This window comes from Chelonoidis abingdonii, chromosome 1 (assembly GCF_003597395.2).
Source record: "Chelonoidis abingdonii isolate Lonesome George chromosome 1, CheloAbing_2.0, whole genome shotgun sequence".
In the NCBI taxonomy this organism is placed as follows: Eukaryota; Metazoa; Chordata; order Testudines; family Testudinidae; genus Chelonoidis; species Chelonoidis abingdonii.
The window spans coordinates 249,107,274-249,127,097 of record NC_133769.1 but is presented as its reverse complement, the minus strand read 5'-3'; the positions used below and the strand labels follow the sequence as shown (position 1 = coordinate 249,127,097).

At 45.3% G+C, this 19,824-nt stretch overlaps 1 protein-coding gene across 1 annotated transcript in view; it reads right to left on the bottom strand.

The window, feature by feature from the left end:
* ATP10A (ATPase phospholipid transporting 10A (putative)) overlaps positions 1-19,824 on the bottom strand; it is a 166,007-nt gene that overhangs the window by 29,551 nt on the left and 116,632 nt on the right. Inside the window, exons 9-12 of the mRNA XM_032805580.2 lie at positions 18,042-18,236; positions 14,790-15,351; positions 1,947-2,050; positions 1,648-1,774 (exon numbers count right to left, since the gene is read on the bottom strand). Coding sequence (XP_032661471.1) covers positions 1,648-1,774; positions 1,947-2,050; positions 14,790-15,351; positions 18,042-18,236 — 988 coding nt within the window. The remainder of the gene's footprint in view (positions 1-1,647; positions 1,775-1,946; positions 2,051-14,789; positions 15,352-18,041; positions 18,237-19,824) is intronic.

Below are 19,824 nucleotides of genomic sequence, written 5' to 3'. Positions count from 1 at the left end.
AGTCTGGTCACATAGGTTAAAACTCTAAAAAGAAGCACTGAGTTCAGCTGTGGCTTAATGCTATTGACCAAAACATATGCGATAGGAAGGCACAGAATCTGGCCAGGGCCCGAGCCAATGTCTTGGACCTAGTCCAATGCCTGTTGAAAATCAATGAGGGTCTTTTCACTGACTTTTGTGTGCCCTTTTGTGTAGTATCATTTTATCCCAATAGAATTCTGTTGACGTCATCAGAGTTTAACTGATTTACATCAATGTTACCTAGAAGAAAATCAGGCTAATTGTGCCTCAGTTAGGTACAATGTCTCTAGGAGATGAGGGGGAGTTTTACTTCTGCAGCACCTGTTCATAGGGTACAGCACATCTACTGGTTTGCTGGCTGGTGCTGAGGTCCTGTTGCCTCTCTGAGTACTCTGGGGAGACTAGTTCCAAGAGAGGTACTAGCCTGGAGCAGTCCATGCGGTTACAAGGAATGCTATTGCCTATGCACAGCTGCAATGGGAGAGATGTATTTCTCCCAATCTCACTGGTGCAATCCTGCAGTGCTCGCCATAGTGCACCAGTAGGTGATTAGACTCAAAGTCTCTCCTACCACAGTCTGAGGTTGTCAGAGGATAATTGGCAGAACAGATTGTTTAGTTCTGGCTGGAGTCTATTTGTACTTATCCAGCTGTGGTAAACTATGTTTTTATTTATTATTAATATGTGCCTGTACACGCAGAGTCAATAGAAGCAGCGCAGTCACATTTGCTTGAAATGATTAAAAACATTAGCACTCTTCCAGTTATCTTTGCCAGAGAAAGAAACTAATTGTCTGAAGAAATAATAGATATTTATAACTTATTGAGCTTTTGACATTTTAGTTAAATAAATAAATAGAAATACTTAGCATTTGTACAGTCCTTTACATTTACAAATTTTAATGACATCAAGAGATCCCTAGGAAGTAACCGTTATTATCCCCTTTCTTTGGAGCACGCAGGGCCTGATCGTCCAAACACGCAAGTACTTAACTTTATGTAGACGCTGTCAGGAATCAGGGCCTGCAGCAGAGCTAATCTCCAGGCAGCCTGAAAACTACAGCTGGCTTGCAGCAGGCTGCCTGATTGGCCACACCACCTGATTGACTGGAGGGACCAGCAGGCTACTCTTAAGCCAGAAGCAACAGCAGCTTGCTGGATGCTCAATCCTCATGCCCACTACTGTGCCTGTTTCCGGCCAAAGGGGGCTGCGGGAAGTGGTGGCCTGGCTCATACCACTTCTCGCAGCTCCCATTGGCCTGGAACAGTGAACTGCGGCCACTGGGAGCTGCAAGCGGCCGTACCTGCGGATGCTCATGTAAACAAAGTGTCTCGCGGCCCACCGGGGCTTACCCTGAACAAGCCATAAACCAAGTTTGGGAACCCCTGGTTAAGTTGGTATTACATCAGGGATAAAATTGTTACCTAAGCAAGGCAAACACGATGTGTCTTATGTTAATTATTATCCCATTCTTTTGCAATGATGCAAGAGACACTCATGAGGAAGTCTGGTAATAACCAATTTCTGTATGCACAGAAATCATTGAAAAGATAGAGAGAATTTTAAAATTGAACTTTGAAAATGTTTAACACATTTTAATTTCATGCTCAGCTCTCATGTAGTTACCAAGTAGATGCAGATTTGTCTCTATACGAAGTGCAGATTGAAACAGCAGCTCTTCACGGTTTTCAATAGAAGATTCTGCTTCTAAATGACTTTTTAACCAACTAGCATATTCCTCTTTGCTTAGAACCTATTTAAAAGGAGAAGGTAAGAGTACATCCAAAAAGATGCATAAGCATTCATGCATTACTGAGTAAAATGAAAAAAAAATATTCCTAATAAATGTTCTTGCTAATGGACTGCAGCAAAAAGATTTGTCAATAATCTCCTTAAAAGCAAACTAAGAGCTTGCATATACTTACTCTCTTGGCAATACACAAGGTCCGCAGCCCATCTACAGCATACAGATTAAGGTAATTCTGAGTTTTGCTTTGGATTTTTTTTTGATGATTGCCTCTAGGGTCATCTAGTTAAAAATAAAGGAGAAAACTAATGAATGAAAAATAATAGCAATTAAATGGCCTTAGAGAATATAATTGTTTCTTCAGCACTTACCGTACAAAAGCTTAAGAAGCGATACTTTTAAAGAGCTCCTGACGTCTCATGGGAAACTTTGAAAAGCTTTCTATTTAGAAACAATTCTCTTTACATACTATCTATTTTTTTAATTCCCTGTTTAAAAGTCACCAAGAACAACTGTATAACAATAAGATCTTTCCTTATTAAGCATTCATCTGCTCCTCAAATATATTGTGACATCACGATAATCTCCACAGCAACCGTGTATGTCATGAACAGAGGTACGATTTCAAATTAGCAATAAACAGAAGCAGATGGTCTATGTATCAAAAATCTTATTATTAACCAAATATTTTTAAATAAATGTGGGTAGAAAAGATAATTATATTTAGAAATAATACTAAGTTCTCAAAATGAAGTTGTCAAGAGTTAGAAAAACAGAGTTACTCATCTTTGTAACTGTTGTTCTTCGAGATGTGTTGCTCATATCCATTCCATTTAGGTGTGTGCGCGCCGCGTGCACAGCCGTCGGAGAAACTTTTTACCCTAGCAACACTCGGCGGGTCGGCCGGGCGCCTCCTGGAGTGGCGCCACTATAGGGCGTATAAATACCCCGGCCGACCCGGCCACCCCTCAGTTCCTTCTTGCCGGCTACTCCGACAGTGGGAAGAGGGTGGGTGTGGAATGGATATGAGCAACACATCTCGACGAACAAGTTACAGGTGAGTAACCCTGTTTTCTTCTTCGAGTGGTTTCAATAATGCATTCCATTTTAGGTGAATCCCAAGCCTTACCTAGGCGGAGGGGTCGGAGTGAGACGCGGCAGCCTGGAGCACGCCGCCCAAAGGCCGCGTCGTCCGAGACTGCTGGACCAACGCATAGTGCGTGGCGAAAGTGTGGACCGATGACCAGGTCGCAGCACGCAAATCTCCTGGATGGCATGTGCGCCAAGTAGGCTGCTGAGGAGCTTGAGCCCTGGTGGAATGCGCAGTAAGGTGCCGAGGGGAACCTGAGCTTGCGCGTAGCACTGGCGAATACAGGCCATGACCCAGGAGGAGATTCTTCTGGAGGAGATTGGCAGACCTTTCATTCACTCGCACCGCACAAAGAGCTGCGGAGACTCGGAGGGCTTGGTTCTTTCCACATAGAAAGCCAGTGCTCTGCGCACATCCAAGGTGTGTAGCTGCTGTTCCTCCGAGAATGCGGCTCGGGAAGAAAACCGGGAGAAAGTGTCCTGGCAAGCGTGGAAGGCAGACACCACCTTAGGAGGAATGCAGGATGAAGTCGCAGTTGCACTTTTGCTTTATGAAAGACAGTGTACGGAGGATCGACAGTGAGGGCTCTGATCTCCGAGACCCGACGCGCTGAGGTGATTGCCACCAAGAAGACCGTCTTCCATGATAGGTAGAGAAGCGGAAAAGTTGCCAGTGGTTCGAAGGGCGGCAACATAAGTCTGTTTAAGACCAGATGAGGTCCAGGAGGGGGCTGGTGACGAGTGGGGGTAAGTACGGTCCAGACCCCTCTAGAAGCAGAAGACTACCGGGTGGAGAACACGAGCACCACATCTCCCAGATGGAAGGTGGATATTGCTGCCAGGTGCACCTAATGGAGGAAGTCCCAGGCTTCCCTGCTTAAGGTGCCAGAGTGAGTCTAGATCGTCGGGATTGATGCCTGTAGGGGAAACATCGTGGATGCACACCAGCCGTGAAGCGCCTCCACTTGGCCACATACGTTCGGCGGGTGGAAGTTTTCTGCTATGGAGGAGAATGCGCTGCACCGGATCGGAACAGCATAATTCCTCAGCATTCAGCCATGCAGGAGCCACGCCGTGAGGTGGAGGGATCGCAGATCCGGATGACGCAGTCTCCCGTGGTCCTGTGTGATGAGGTCAGGGACCATTGGGGAGGGGAATTGGAGCGGCTACTGACGTCCAGGAGCGTGGTGTACCAGGCTTGCCTGGGCCACGCTGGCGCTATTAAGATGAGCTGCCCTGTATCTGGCGAAGCTTGAGCAAGACCCTGTGTACCAGAGAAACGGAGGGAAGGCATAAAGCAGGCGTGGCTCCAAGGCAGGAGAAACGCGTCCGTTATGACCCGGGGGAGAGGCCCTGGAATGAGCAGAACTCCTGGCACTTCCTGTTCGAGCGGGATGCGAAGAGGTCTACGAGGGGAAACCCCCACTCTGGAAATGGAGTAGTGACGTCCGATCTGATCGACCACTCGTGGCAGAGGAAGGACCTGCTCAGCCGATCCGCCAGGGTGTTCCGGACTCCGGGAGGAAGGATGCTACTAGATCCACCCTGGGGCTATACAGAAGTCCCATAGTTGAATGGCTTCTTGACCAGGGGAGACGAGCGAGTCCCCCCGCCTGTTGATGTAGTAACATGGCCGTGTGTTGTCCGTAAATACCGAAACACAACGCCACGAAGATGCTGCTGGAACGTCTGACAGGCGAGACGAACGGCCCGTAGCTCCCGTATTTTGATATGAAGGGTGAGCTCGTTGCCAGACCAACGGCCCTGGGTCCGAAGTGACCGAGGTGGGCCCCCAGCCGAGGGATGATGCATCCGTCGTAAGGGTTAGTGATGGTTGCTGCGGATGAAAGGGCATCCTGCACAAACCTGAGACGGGTCCAGCACCAGTCGAGGAGCGGAGGGACCGGGGGGATTGGACAGCACGTCCATGGAGTCCTGCTCGGACGGAAGACCGAGTGAGCCACGTCTGAAAGGGCCACATGCGTAGCCTGGCATATTTGGTGACATGGTGCATGCGGCCATATGCCCCAGCAGAGTGAGGCAGTTGCGAGCTGAGGTCAGACGAGCTGCTTGCAAGTGCGGACGAGTGAGGTGAGCGCTAGAAGCCGCGCTTGAGGCAAGTAGGCCTGGAAGGGAGGAGTCCAGTGTCGCTCCTATGAAGTCCAGTCTCTGCCGTGAGTTGAGAGTGGACTTCTCCGCATTGAGGAGGATCCCCAAAGGCAAAAGAGTGTCCGTGATTACTGAGATGTGCTGACGGACTTGGGCGTGCGAGGCGCCTTGATGGCCAGTCGTCCAGTACGGGAAGACATGTATCTGCTGCTTGCGAAGTGTGCGTGGCGACGACGGCCATGCATTTTGTGAAGACCCTCGGGGCAGTAGACAGGCCAAAGGGGAGGACAGCAAACTGAAAGTGGTGCTGTCTGACCGTGAACCGAAGGTATTTCCTGTGTGCCGGAAATGGCTATGTGGAAGTACGCGTCCTTCATGTCGAGGGCGGCGTACAGATCTCCAGGATCCAAGGACGGGATAATGTCCCAGGGAGACCGTGCGGAACTTCAACTTGCGTAGCACTGTTGAGTCCCCGCAGATCTAGAATTGGTCGGAGGCCTCCCTTGGATTTGGGAATGAGAAAATAGCGGGAGTAATAACCCTTCCCCTCTTGGTACGAGAGCTTCCTCTATGGCTCTCGCGTAGCAGAGATGACCTCGTGCCAGAGGATTTGCTCATAGAGGGGTCCCTGAGAGAGACGGAAGGGGGCGGAAAGGCGGGGATGAAGCAAATCGGAGGTGGTACCGTTGCTTCACCGTGGCGCAGCACCACTGATCGGAAGTAATCTGCGACCACGCGGAGGACGTAGGAAGGGTAAGAAAGAAAGGGGAAGAAGGATCCTGAAGAGTGGTAGGCGTCCCCGGGCGTACCTTCAAAACGCTCTCTTGGCCCTGATGTGGTTTAAGGGGCCTTGAGACTGGCCCGCGTGGGGGCCAGACTGGCGTCTTCGCCCCCCGACCCGCGCCTCCTGGTGAATCCTGCCTGTTTCGAGCGGAAGTACGGGCGGCGGTTTGGGCCTAAAGGGTCTCCGTTGAGCCACGGGTGTGCATCCCGAGCGACTTTAAGGTGACCTTGCCATCTTTCAGGCTTTGAAGGTGAGGGTCTGTTTGTCGGAAAAACAAACCCCGGCCTCAAGGGTAAGTCCTGTCGTGGTCTGCAGCACTGGTGGTAAGGTGGAGGCCTGGAGCCAGGAAATTTGTCTCAGTGTAATTCCTGAGGCTACAGTCCTAGCGGCCGAGTCGCGCGTCCAGGGCAGCTTGGAGGGAGGTCCTGCCGATCTTCTTGCCCTCCTCCACAAAGGCTGCGAACTCCTGGCGTGAGTCCGGGGGCAGCAACTCTGTAAGCGCCAACCTCCGACCAGGTGTTAAAGCCGTATCGGCCTAAGAGGGCCTGCTGATTGGGCTCGGGAGCTGTAAGCGCCTGCTGAATACACTTACGGCCTAGAAGGTCCATGCGCCTAGCCTCTTTAGTTTTGGTGCCAGGCGCCTGTTGGCCATGGCGCTCCCTCTGTTACTGATGGACAACTAACGAGGGGGGGGGGTGGGTGGACGTAAGGTGTTCATAACCTTGAGGGCACCATTATCTCCGGCTCACACCTTTGCCTCGTGGGATGGATGCTGGAGACGGCCACAAGGTTCAGTAGTGCCTGTATAGTTTTAATGAATGGGAGGGCTATGCGCGTTGGGCATCGGCAGCCAGAATAGTGACTACCGATCGTCGACCTCCGCACTTCTCCACCGGGAGGTCTTGTTAATGGGCACCGGCGAAGGAGCTCCTGGTGGTGTCGCAAGTCGATCGGCGGGGGCCCGAGGAAGAGGAGCCCGCCACGCGCTCATCTGGAGAAGAGGAGAGGATAGCCCGGACAAGAGGGTCCTGGCAGGACTCGTCCCCTGTGGTCCTGTGGTAAAGACTCCGGGGAGTGCAGAGGATGATGGATGATCCCTGCGTCTTCGCGGAGGGGGGATATTAGCCTCTGGCCCGACGTGTGGAGGCAGGTGCAAGGGCCGGAACCATAGGGGGCACCCTGGGCCTGATGGTAAGCCCAGGGTGTCCACATGACCATTGCTGCTGCGCGGGTCGTGGGAGCGACTGTCCGTGAAAAAGAGTCCCACGGGGAAATCAATTCTCGGTCCCGGCTATAGCTGCTACCTGCCCTGGAGGAAGCAGACTCTTGACCGGACGGCCACGGAGGGGCCGCAAAGGTGGGCACCGACGTGCCAATGGACCTTGCAGCCCGGAGTCTTGGGGACCGGTGGCGGTACCTGGAGCCGGACCGGGACCTGCGCCCGGCTTGGTGCCGGGAGGTCGACCGGGACCTCGAGCCTTGACGGCGAGATCTGCTCCGGGAACATCGGCCTGTGTAGTGGTGCCGGGAGCTCGACCGGTGCCGCAAATAGCGGGAGGGGAGTGAGTTGCGGACCAGCGCCACGGTGAGCGGTGCCCCGATTGGGAGCGGTGCCGAGGCGATCGGTGCCGAGGCGAGCGGGAGTGGTGCCGAGGCGATCGGCGCCACGATTGGGAGCAGTGCCGAGGTGACCGGTGCTGCAATTGGGAGCGGTGCCGCGATTGGGACCGGGGCCGAGGTGAACGGTGCCGCGATTGGGAGCGGTGCCGAGGTGAACGGTGCCGCGGTGAACGGTGCCGCGATTGGGAGCGGTGCCGTGAAGAGGAGCGGCAAGGAGAACGAGATCTGGAGCGGTTGTCCTGAGCGGTGGCAGAGGGCGGCCGAGAAAAAGGCGGCTTGCCCTTGGAGAGGCTCAAACGGACTGGCGGTACCGGAGGTACATGAGGTGCCGGCTCCGTCATTGCAATCAGGTCTCGCGCCGCTGAAAATGTCTCCGGTGTGGAAGGCAATGCCAGCTCGACCGCGGACAGTGCCGGGGAGCTTCTCGGCGCCGGACTCGACGGCCCGCGCGGGGCTGGAGTCAACGGGGCCAGATCTGACGGCGCCGCAACCGGGGTCGGTGCTGGGCAGTCTGCCTCAGGAGCAGTCTTAGCCTTCGGGGTGGCTGCAGAAGGGTCCGCCCGAGGCTTAGCCGACTTCGACCTCGGAGAGAGGGAGCGGCGCGGAGTTGCCTTCGGCGTCGCATGCTGCCAGTGCCGAGGAGCCTTAACGGTACCGGACGTGGACGGTGCCGGGGGAGCGGTCTCATCCGCTTGCTGGCTCGTACTCGGTGCTGGTGTCAACGCCGCCTCCATGAGGAGCTGTCGCAGTCTAAAGTTCCGCTCCTTCTGGGTGCGCGGCTTGAATGCCTTGCAAATGGGGCACTTAGACGCTAAGTGCGACTCCCCCAGGCATTTCAGACAGGAGTCGTGGGGATCTCCTGTCGGCATTGGCCTATTACAGGCTGAACATTGCTTAAATCCCGGCGAGCCAGGCATGGCTTCTGTACCGGGCGCGGGGTAGGGGAAGAGCCCCCGGCCCCGCGAAAACTACTAACAAATACACTAACACTATTACTCAATTATAACTAATTAACTATGTAAACGAAACGATTAACTAACAAAGAACAGCGATAAGCGAGTAGCTAGGGAAGAATGTGGAGGTCAGGCAACTGCACTCCACTGTTCCAACGACCGACACGGGCGGTAAGAAGGAACTGAGGGGTGGCCGGGTCGGCCGGGGTATTTATACGCGCTATGGTGGCGCCACTCCAGGGGGCGCCCGGCCGACCCGCCGAGTGTTGCTAGGGTAAAAAGTTTCTCCGACGGCTGTGCACGCAGCGCGCACACACCTAAATAGAATGCATATGAGCAACCACTCGAAGAAGAAGGGATGATATTTTCATCCTCCAGGATCAAGACAGACTCAAGTACAATCTATGATTGCAGCAATAACCAATAATAAGAATTAATTGTAATAGTGATAAAGTAAACATAGAAACAGACAAGAGAAAGCATTTTAGGTTGAAACAATGGAGTGAGTACACTTGAGAAACTTCCATAGCTTAAGGCAGCAATTTTTCTATAAACCAAAATAGTTTCTGAAAGTCTACAAGTTTTCTAGGTTTATAAATCCTGTGAGTTCAGAGGGATAGGCCTATGCAGTGTTCCTCAGGCTATATTGGTGTTATTGGTACTTCCTGATTTACATGGTTCACAGTTGTGATTGAAACTGGAGATAAGGGGTTGGGAAGGCACAGTTTGGTGGATATAGCATTAGCAGTTCTTGGTAAGTTTGCTCTCACCCAGCAAGGATATTAGCAGCGGGTCTGGAGGATAGATAACTTTCTAATATCAGGTCAAATGAGGATAGTGATGATTGATATATTTATCCAGGGTATGGACATGTGATGTCTGCCTTATCTATCTTGGAGTTTTATACTGGCACTCAACCCCTAGTATCTGAGCACCTGACAGATAAAATCAACAGCATCAGCAAAGTTCCTAGTGAACTTCATGGAGCCTCTGGCCCTTTTTCCTTTTCATGGTAAATAACTCTGCTTTTCTTTTTGATCTTATTAATTTCCTATTTTTATTTTTATTTTCTGGTAGCTGATTTTTTGGGGGTAGACAAGGGTATTATTTTCTTTCAGCGTTTTCTTGTTTCAGGGCAGCAGACCCCTGTCCTGAGTTTCCTAAGCAATGGCAGTGCATATTACTAACAATGACTTAGCAGACTGACAGTAGAAATGTTTTTTTGTCATTGTTTGCCAAACCTTGCTTAAATCTGGTTTGGCTTCACAACTTCAAGTTTCACGTTTCTTTTAGGAAACAGTTTTGAGGGAATATTTATGCATATCAACAACGGAGAAAGTATCTTATCAAAAGATATGTGCTGATGCTCAAGTAACTTAAGACAGGTTTCTTTGCTGGCATTCTTGGATTTGGTGCATATGCAACTCTTTTACAACAATTGGAAAGATAATTATTTCAAGGATGTCCAGCCTTTAAATCTGGTGTCACTCTTCTGTTAGTGTTCCAATTCTCTTATCTGAAAAATCTGTGATAATAATCTTCAACAATTATATAATCTAAGTTGTTGCACATAAACAGATGATCTTGTTGGCATTTCAGTAGCATCCTTGTTTGTTTTGTTTCTTAATATGACTCATACACTGAACCTTTCAAGTGTTACTGACATCATTAATGATACTGTTCAATTTGCTGACACATACACAGCTAAAAAAGAATATCTTGGGCTTTGTTTACATTTTTCCATGTCCATGAACCCACACAATATTGTGTATTACCACAATGTACGTTCATGTTAGCTGTTTTATATATATCTATTTTCTCACCTTTAAAGATTGTGCCATCCAAAAGCACATCTCTGTAATTCCATTAATCTATAATGTTGGGAGTACAACTTTTCTACTGTCTGGCCATTCATTCAGTATTACTGGCTTCAGAACTTTTATTTGTTCGTTTTCAGTTCCATCTTCAATTTCTGTCATTTTCTGGAGTACCATCTGTAGCTACATGCCCATTCATTCACTAATGTTATGTGGATATTTTCTTGACAGAGTATCTGCAATAGATTTTATCTTTGCCTGGAAGATGAGCAATTTCAGTATTGTATTTATGCAATCGGAGAGCCATTCCTGGCTGGTTTTGCCAGAGACAGAGATTTCTTCAGGAATTATTCAAACAGTTCACAAGCTGATTCAGCTATAACACAGGGCTGGAGCACACATTTACTGAAGTTGCAGCCAACTACAATTACATATAGTTTCTTTTATACATGTACATGATTATTCTCTTTAGTGTATGAGACTTGCAAAGATATGGCCTTCTGGGAACAGTCCTGAAACAAGTCCATTTTTAGATGAATCTAGTTTCAGAGAGTCAGCATTTTTTTAAAGGAACAAAACATGGAAGGACCGAACCAATTTCATTGTGATAAGGTATTTTGTCTTCTAGAAAGCAATATTGTTTGCTTGCTTATTCCAGAGGAAGTATCTCACTGTAGAAGCCATCACAGTGATGCAGTGACTTCAGACAAGTTTGGTGCAATCTTGGACAGGTGTTAAAACACATGAAGAACTGTTTCTGTCCCTATAAGCTTAAGTGGCATTAACTGGATCTGGTTTAATACCACCAGCATTAAGAACAGGTTGGAAAATAGAAAATGATTTTCTATGGATGGAGACGTATACATTTTTCATGTGATCTCTCATGTACAGCATGGAGGATTGCATCACATTCCTTATTTTATTGAATAATAGGGAATCAACAATGATGGCTGCAATTCCTTTTAATCCTTCATATGCCTCATCAGTCTTGCACTGAAATTCACCTTCTGGTCAGATGTTAGTAAGTAAATGAGTAAATAAAAAGGCAGAGAAAAGGAATCTGCTAAAGTTATCAAAAGATATGTGCTGATAATCAAGTACCCTGAGACATGTTTCTTTGTCAGCATTCTTGGATTTGGTCTGTATGCAAGTGTTTTACAACAACTGGCAATTATAATTCTTTCAAGGATGTCTAGCACATGTAGCCAAAGGAATCAGCCAAAATCTATTTTGAAAGTTGATAGTTGTGATGTCTATGCAGTTGTTCAGTACCTTGACCTTGCATTCACCCACTCAAACAGTGCACACTCGTAAATGTGTATGTGATGTCTTCAACAGCTGGCACAGGATGACACAGTTCTTTAATTACTCAGAACCAAAGAGAGAGTCAAGTTTGCTTGTTTGGGCTTTTTCCATGACCACAAGTGAGTTAATCAAACTTGTCATTGCTTTAGTAATGAGACCTGTATGTAATCTAATTTCAGCTCAAGTTGATTACTCCGTTTAAACAGTAACTTTCCTCTTTATGGACTGTAGAGGTCCCTGTTTGGCAAGGTGAAAGGAATATTCTCCTGGGAATAATCCAACTGCTTTGAAAAATTCTGCATATTGTGTGAAAACACCAGCTTTCATAGTCAAAACAAATAGCTCCAATGTAATAAATTCAGAAATTTTACAAGTTTTCAAGCTCATTGGTGGTTTCTGATTATTTACAAGATAACACTCAAGCTATAGCATGGCATTTTTGCATCTGCTTTCTGGCTTGCATGTACATCATACTTTAAAATGTCCTCCTGCATAGCCAGATAGTTTGTTCCAGTAATGGAACCTGACATTTGGCTATTGTAGTGGTCCCTTGGTCTCAGTCTTGGAGGGAGGCCACTCTATCTTGCTGCATGAGGCACCAAACAACAGTAAATTAGCCATCAGTGGCTCTGGTCCTCTGGGTGGGACAGAGCAGTAAGCAGTCTCTAGTCCCAGTTTCCTGGCTAGGGCAGACAGCAATCACAGTTTAAGGCTCTGACCCACTGGGAGGGCGAGCAATAAGCATGGTCGCAGGCCTTTGGGCCTAAGGGACTATTGAAGATCAGGACCCTGCAGGATGGATCCCCGAGTACAATTCCATGAATGAAGCTGAACAACCAAGATAGCATTTGTACCCATGGACAGATTAACTGATACTTAAGGTCACTCAGAGAAGTTTACTAAAGACAACCTACTTATGGCAGCTGATCATAGTGCTGGGAAGGAAGGTAAGAGCAATTACTACACTTTGCTAAATTTATGAATCCAAAAGTTATAAAACATCATGACTCAATTCTTGATAAGAGTCTTTATTAAAAAAAAAATCCAAAATTCTAAAACCAGGGTCAGTTTAGACATCTCCAAGTGCTGTGGTTCAGAGTTGTTCTATTTCCGTGTGCCTATCGGTAACATTTACCCCTTCCAAACAGCAATTTTCAAAGCTCTCCCCTTATCCTTTTCTGACCAATACCAGAATATTTGTTTTACATTAACAGCAGATTTTTTTTTTGTAACTGCCTATGTCTGAAAGAAAGCACTTTTTTTTCTCCTAACTTTAATCTCATGGTGAGTTCTATTAAACTTTCCCAGCACTCCAAATTCTTTATTAACACTTTGGAGGGAAACAAGTAACCTCAGATGCGTTATGTGCATTCCTTGATATCAGTAACCTTATCAGACATTATTCAAGAATACTTTATAGTGAGCTAAGGACAAGTTCTTGAATGTCTGCCTCTGCTGTGACCTATATAGCTGTAAAGCAGAAAACTAATTGTGACAGACTGAAATCCTCTAATATCCTGGACAAACTTTATTGAATTAAGTTAAACCTTATTGAATTAGGGTTAATACCTCTGTGGTCCATTGTATTAAAAATGCAGTTGTGTATTGTTATTGTGGAATTGTATGTAATTCCCCTAGGAAGACGGGGATGCTGATGTAATTCCTCTGGTTATCAGCCCTTTGAAGCCACCTCATGGAGAGGTACACATATACAAAGTCAAACTTGATTTTCAAGGGTCCAACAAAGAAAGGATTTTTGAATAAATAGCCTGGTTTTAAACAGGCTCAGAGCCTTCTTCTGTTCCTGCAAATAAACAGGATCCCAGGTCCATGGAGGGCCCAATCCTTACGGAAGGGTTGGAAGGACTTGGCCTATTGAGGCCCCATAAGACTGGGTATTTGTTATGAGCTGATGCTGTGATGAACTTGAAACCAAAACAAACCCCCTTAGGAGGAGTGTGGAAGGATTGCTCCTGCCAGAGCCCATGTAAAGAATGGGGTGATCTCTGATAAGCTTATTAGCAGGTAGCAAGCTTCCTTTATTGTTTTTAATATGTTTTCTCTGTAATGCTTTTTACCTTAAGAACAAAGTAGGCTTTCTTAGAAAGAGCTGTGTGGTTACTTATAACCGTGGGCAGTCACACTGCTAACGCTCTCTGAAGAGGACGCAAGCACATGTGCTTGGCCAGCCTGTCCAAGAACATGTGACAGTTGTTCTGAACTGTGAAACTAAATTAACATTTCCTGTAGCTTTTTAATGAAAATCACACAGTATGATCCTTTCACTGGTATTTACTGCAGCAGCTGTCAGTAATGTGAAAGTAACCATAAAGTCATCACACTAGTGAGATACAGGAAATCTCTAATACATTAGATTTCTGTCCAGTCACACTGGGTTAACATTTGAATGTTGTACATAATTAAATGTTGAACACAGTAAATCAGACATCACACATATTGAAAAACCTAGGTCTCAAATAAGTGCATAAGAGTCGACCAGGTCATCTTTAAATACAATTCGTTATAATGAAGAGGCATTAAAATTGCTTCTGGTTCACAGCATGTTCACACATTTGAGACTTTGTAACTGAAAAAACACCTTCCAAAAGATAAGCTTCCTGTTCACAGTTAGAAGTCTATTCCTCACTAATCATCTGCATCTTTAAAACTAAGACCACTCTTAGTAATTACCCAAACAACATTTCTCTTAATACAAAAACATCTGAGTAAGCAAGTAATGTTGGGAAAATGTACTCAATGAAAGGTAAATTGATTTGGCAAGGTCTTGAAAAATGTTCACTTAAAATAAGGTTTGCCATTGGGAAAGCTGATACTGAAATCAGTATTACTCACATTTCTTTAGGCAAAGTACCAACAATCCATTATAAGAAGTTACTGGTTATTGAGTTTATAAAAGAAGCAGAGAGGTCCTGCTAAAATATATTTCTGCAGACCCGTAAATGATATAGACATGACTCTGTCCTAGAGAACTGCAATCAGACATGCTGAGATCAGGGGTGGCTCCAGGCCCCAGCACACCAAGTGCGTGCTTGAAGTGGCATGCCCTGGGGGGCGCTCTGCCGGTTGCCAGGAGGGCGGCAGGCAGGCTGCCTTCGACGGCATGCCTGGGGAGGGTCCGCTGGTCCCGCGGCTCCGGTGGACCTCCCGCAGGCGTGCCTGAGGAGGGTCTGCCGGAGCTGCAGGACCAGCAAACGGCAGAGCGCCCCCCATGGCATGATGCTGTGCTTGGGGCGCTGAAATGTCTAGAGCTGCTCCTGGCTGAGACTGAAGTTCTCTAGCACTGTCTAAGAGTTAATTGGAAAAAAAGTAAGCGAGAACTATACCTGAAGAACAGGGCAGAAGAAGATCCATAATAACCGAATCCGCTCCTTTAGTGTAAACATTTATTTCATCTGTAAGGGGATGCCTAACTACCACTGACATTCTTTTTCTGATGGAATCAAAGCCCAGTGTGTGCAAGAGTTCAAAGGTTAACCTTCCCAGATGAGGTAGCTCTACTGATACCTGGTCAGACAGTCTTCCAACCAGAGCACAGTTATATGCCCGAGCTGCGTAGACAAGCGCAGCTTCATCTGGACTCTCTGCCTCATAACGGAGTTCTCCTTCTTCAGGTCTACTCCCTATAGTCCTTCTGTCCTGCTGTGAGCTATAGCCATTGTTATTCATCTGCGGAGAGTGTGCCAACTTCTCTTCCAGTTTTAGTAAAGTGCTCTCAGAGGATACAGAAGAAAGAATACTAGAACCGAGTTTGGGCATTGATTTACTGGTAGTCAGGCTTGATGAACTGCTGCTGTTAGATCCAGAGGTCAGACGGCTGGGAGTGAATCTTCGAATGAAGTCTTCTATGGTCTTTACTGGCGACTTCAGTTCAAATCTAACTCTAACCTTAAGAAATAAAAACCAACCACCAAAAAAAAAAGGATATATAAGAAATCGGACAGTGTCATTTGATAACTCAAAGTAAGAAGCAAATCTCAGGTGTGTGGCAAAAAGCTATGACGATCAGAGATGGACAAGTAAGTGAACAAGAACACCTAGGCTGACACTGTACCAGAAATGTTACTGGAACCAGTATGTATACACTTCAGAATTTACACTATTGTTGATCCTTCCTTGTGGAATCAATGTTAGAATAAAAATAATGTTAATATGACTAAAACCTTTTCATTCTATGGGTATGTTTAAGTGTGTAAATTCAGCTTGAGGAGACATATCCCTGCAAGCTCTGATCAAGCTAGCACATTAAAAATAGAAGTTACTCCTGGGGGAATTCTGTGCCACTGCGTGTGTGCATAATTAATGAGCCACACATATTATTTTTTTGCTCAGAAAAAAGCTTCTGCTGGAATGTTGCTGCAGTTCTGCCTTTTGCCCATCAGAAGGCATTGTGGTGATAGACTAGACAGCAGCTCCCAGGCAGCTAGGGAAGAGAAAGAGGCTGCAGTGCCTTCTCCACAGCACCTGTCAGATCAGGTCATGAGATGGGGACAATGGGGAGGCAGACAATGTGGGCTGTTGGGGGTCAGACAAGTGATCATAAGGGCTAGTGGGGGAGGACAGTCTGGGGTAGGGGCTGAATGGGAGTGGAGGTGCAGGGCCACATGGGGATGGGGAGGGGGTGCAGAGCTACAGTGGGATGGGGGATGGCTGAGTGGGGATGGAGGGACACTTGGGGACAGGGGCAGTTGTGCCTGAATGAATGGGAGAGGCTAGAGGTCAGCCAGGGTCTGCATGGGTCAAACTACCTAACAATCACTCCCCACCTCCGCCCCCAAAGCTGTTCCATATTTTTCCCACCCATACGCAGCAGTGCTCCAAATCACACCCACGCTCCTTCCCACTAATTAATTCCCTCTCCCTCAGCTCCTCCATTACCCCTGACTCCCCGAAGTCTTTGCACTGCTTCTGAGGGGTGTGGGAAATATGGTTCTGTATTTTAGTTTAAATGAATTAGTACTCAGGGTTCTGTATTAATATGCCTAGTAAGGAATCTATTTGTCAAAAAACATTTTCTGAATCTTTTTTGTTGTCTGTATTGTTACAGATATACTTATTGACAGGTATTTTGAAATAAATGACCAAAAATAATTGACACTAGTGTGATTATATTATGTTATTTTGACAAATAAAATATGCAGAATTTGAAACTATTGTGTGTAGTATTCTAAATATTTTGCTGGAGAATTTTTCATTTTTTGGTGCAGAATTCCCCCAGGAGTAAGAAGTGTAGCCATGTTGGTGTGAGCAGCAGGAGGGGCTACCCAAGCCGAGTATAATCCCATCTGAGACTATAGGTATGTAGTTGGGGCAGCTAGCTCCTCCTGCCACTTGTGATGCTGTGGCTACACCACTATTTTTAATGCACTAGCTTGATCAGAGCTAACCAGGCATGTCTCCTCCTACTGGAATTCACACTTTCCAGCTCTAGCGTAGACATACCACTTGTGCGTATTCAGTAAAGTTGGTCGAAAAAATGTTTCTGGAACACTTCTGTGGGAAAATGCAGTTTTGATTAAACCTAAATGTTTCATGGGAATGTCCATTTCTACACAATTTTAGACCAGACAAAGCTGAAACAAATCATTTCAACTTTCTCTTTCATTTTGATAATGTTGAAACATTTTGTTTTGATAAGATAAAATGTTGTATTCTGATATTTTAATTCATTTTGTTCAGACTTCTATATTATACTAAAATATTAATTTACAATTATATTATATTCATTATATATAATGTTATATATTATAATGTTTTAACATCAAAAGAAAATGTTTCAATGGTTCCAAATTGAAATTCTTTGGACTTTTTATTTTGTGGGAAAAATTGACATTTCTGCTAAGAGAGAAAACAAATTTAGAAATGTTAGTATTTCCTGTGGAATGGAAAACTCCAGCTTCTGATCAGCTCTAATATTAAGTCTAATTATATTTGTGTGATATGCATTAGATGATGAGTGTTTTGTTCCACTTCTCATTAATAAATGATACTACTTTCTAAGTACATAAGTCTGCCAAATCACCAGCGGTCATAATCTTGCCCAATTTATATTATTAATTTTCTTTTACATAATTTGCAACATTTAAGAGGAGATTTTGTCAGCACACTCTCTTTATAATATTTTTAAAAAATAACATAGCCTTCTACAAATGTAGTTGATATAAGCAAAATATTTATAAAGAACTGCCTATGTTCCCCTTATTCCAAGGGACTCTGACAAATTAACCTAAAACATGTCCAGAGATGTGAATTATGTTTATTTAAAGAAGTTTCAGTATGTGAACTCAGTAAGGAAAACAGTTTTAGAACAGCTTCAAAAATTGCAGTACATACAAATAATCTGTTAGGGTGAAGAGAAACAGTTGAAATACAGCTTTTAACTAATGCTTGACCTCACCACTAATTTTAAACTTGTATATGTTGTTTTCCTCATTGATGTATGAATTGGTGCCAAGAATTGTATCATAAACATCTCTGTTTCCTTCAAGGAACGGACAGTTTTATGTCTCCTATCTCAGAGATAATCAAATACAACATAATGGAGACTCACGTTCCATTTTGCTGTCTCTCTAACCTACCTTTTGCCGTGGCTGATCTGGAGAGGTAACAACAACTGTATTGCAAATAGTCAATGCTATGAAAAAGTCAAAGATGTCAGAAAGTTCAGGTGTGAGCTTGGATAATGGCTGTTCATGGCTTCTCATAACCTCAAGACTCCTTGCACATTCATTTACTTTTTCTAACAAATTAGGATCTGGAGTGATGTCTTTTTCCTAGTAATACAACAGGAACAGTGTTAATACTTTGCAGCTTCATATATTTTAAAGTCTCAGACTGAACTGGTTCTGCCTGATGCATCAGCACCTCTCTGGTGGCCCCCATATATTTCTGGAGAATCTCAATTTTCCATTAAATGACACTTCCTCTGTCCTCTTTCCCCCAACCAAACATGCAGAAATTTGTACAATTGTAGGTCTTATGATTGCAACATTAATTTTGTGAACGTAAACAGATGCAGGGATGTCTTCCTCTCCCTGGTAGACCACTTAAAATTGCTCGAAAAATGACATGGACTGCCTCCATTAATTTCAAGTCATTGTTAATACTGAAGCCTAATGACGACAATTACATTGTAAATGAGCTATTGTTAATCCTTTAATTGCTGATCATTGTAACAGAAACATTCTGCTATTTTGGCATTGTGGAATGGAAATTGAGTAATGTCCTGACACGTCGTCCTCTCTTCAATCTTACCTGAGAGAATTATTTTAGGCTGCCACAATATATAGACTTATATCATGAAAAACAAGACAACAAAACTCAGAGCTAGTTCTGACATCAAAACACTAGGCTTATCCATTTTGCACCACTAAGAAATTGTTTACCTCCACTATATTTTAACCACTTTGAACTTGAGAGAAGCTCATATACCACTGAAATCAAAATGTGGCATGTTTTCCACTGTGATTAAACAGCTATTACATTCCTTTCAGGGCAGAGATATCAATTTCCTAGGAAGGCATAATGCTGGTTACAGAAAAGATACAAAGTGTGCTTCATAAAGATATGAGCTCTAAAGCATTGTCTTTATTGGGAATATACTCCAGTTTCATCAGCTGTTGCACAACTAGTGAGATAGCTGCACCAGTACAAACCTCATGTGTCAAAACAACAAGCTGCAAGCTGTGCGAATAGAGCTTACCATTGATTAAACCTGGGGTTAGCTCCGTCAGTGCAAATTGCAGCTTTCCTTTTCTACACTTGGAGTTTGCACTAATGCAGCTTCATTGCTGACTGGACATCAAGAGCTGGAATTAGGAGAGACTCTCAAAGTATAGGTTTCAGAGTAGCAGCCGTGTTAGTTTGTATCTGCAAAAAGAACGGGAGTACTTGCGGCACCTTAGAGACTAACAAATTTATTTCAGCATGAGCTTTCGTAAGCTACAGCTCACTTCTTCGGATTCATAGAATGGAACACACAGACAGAAGATATTTGTACATACAAAGAACATGAAAAGATGGAAGTATGCATACCAACAGGAAGAGTCTAATCAATTGAGATGGGGTATCATCAGCACGAGAAAAAAAAACTTTTGAAGTGATAATTAAGATGACCCATAGAAGGTGTGAGGAGAACTTAACATATGGAAATAGATTCAATTAGTGTAATGACCCAGCCATTCCCAGTCTCTGTTTACGCCTAGTTAATTATATCTAATTTGCATATTAATTCGAGTTCAGCAGTCTCTCTTTGGAGTCTGTTTTTGAAGATTTTTTGTTGCAAAATTGCCACCTTCAAGTCTGTCACTGAGCGGTTAGAGAGGTTCAAGTGTTCTCCCACTGGTTTTTGAATGTTATGAT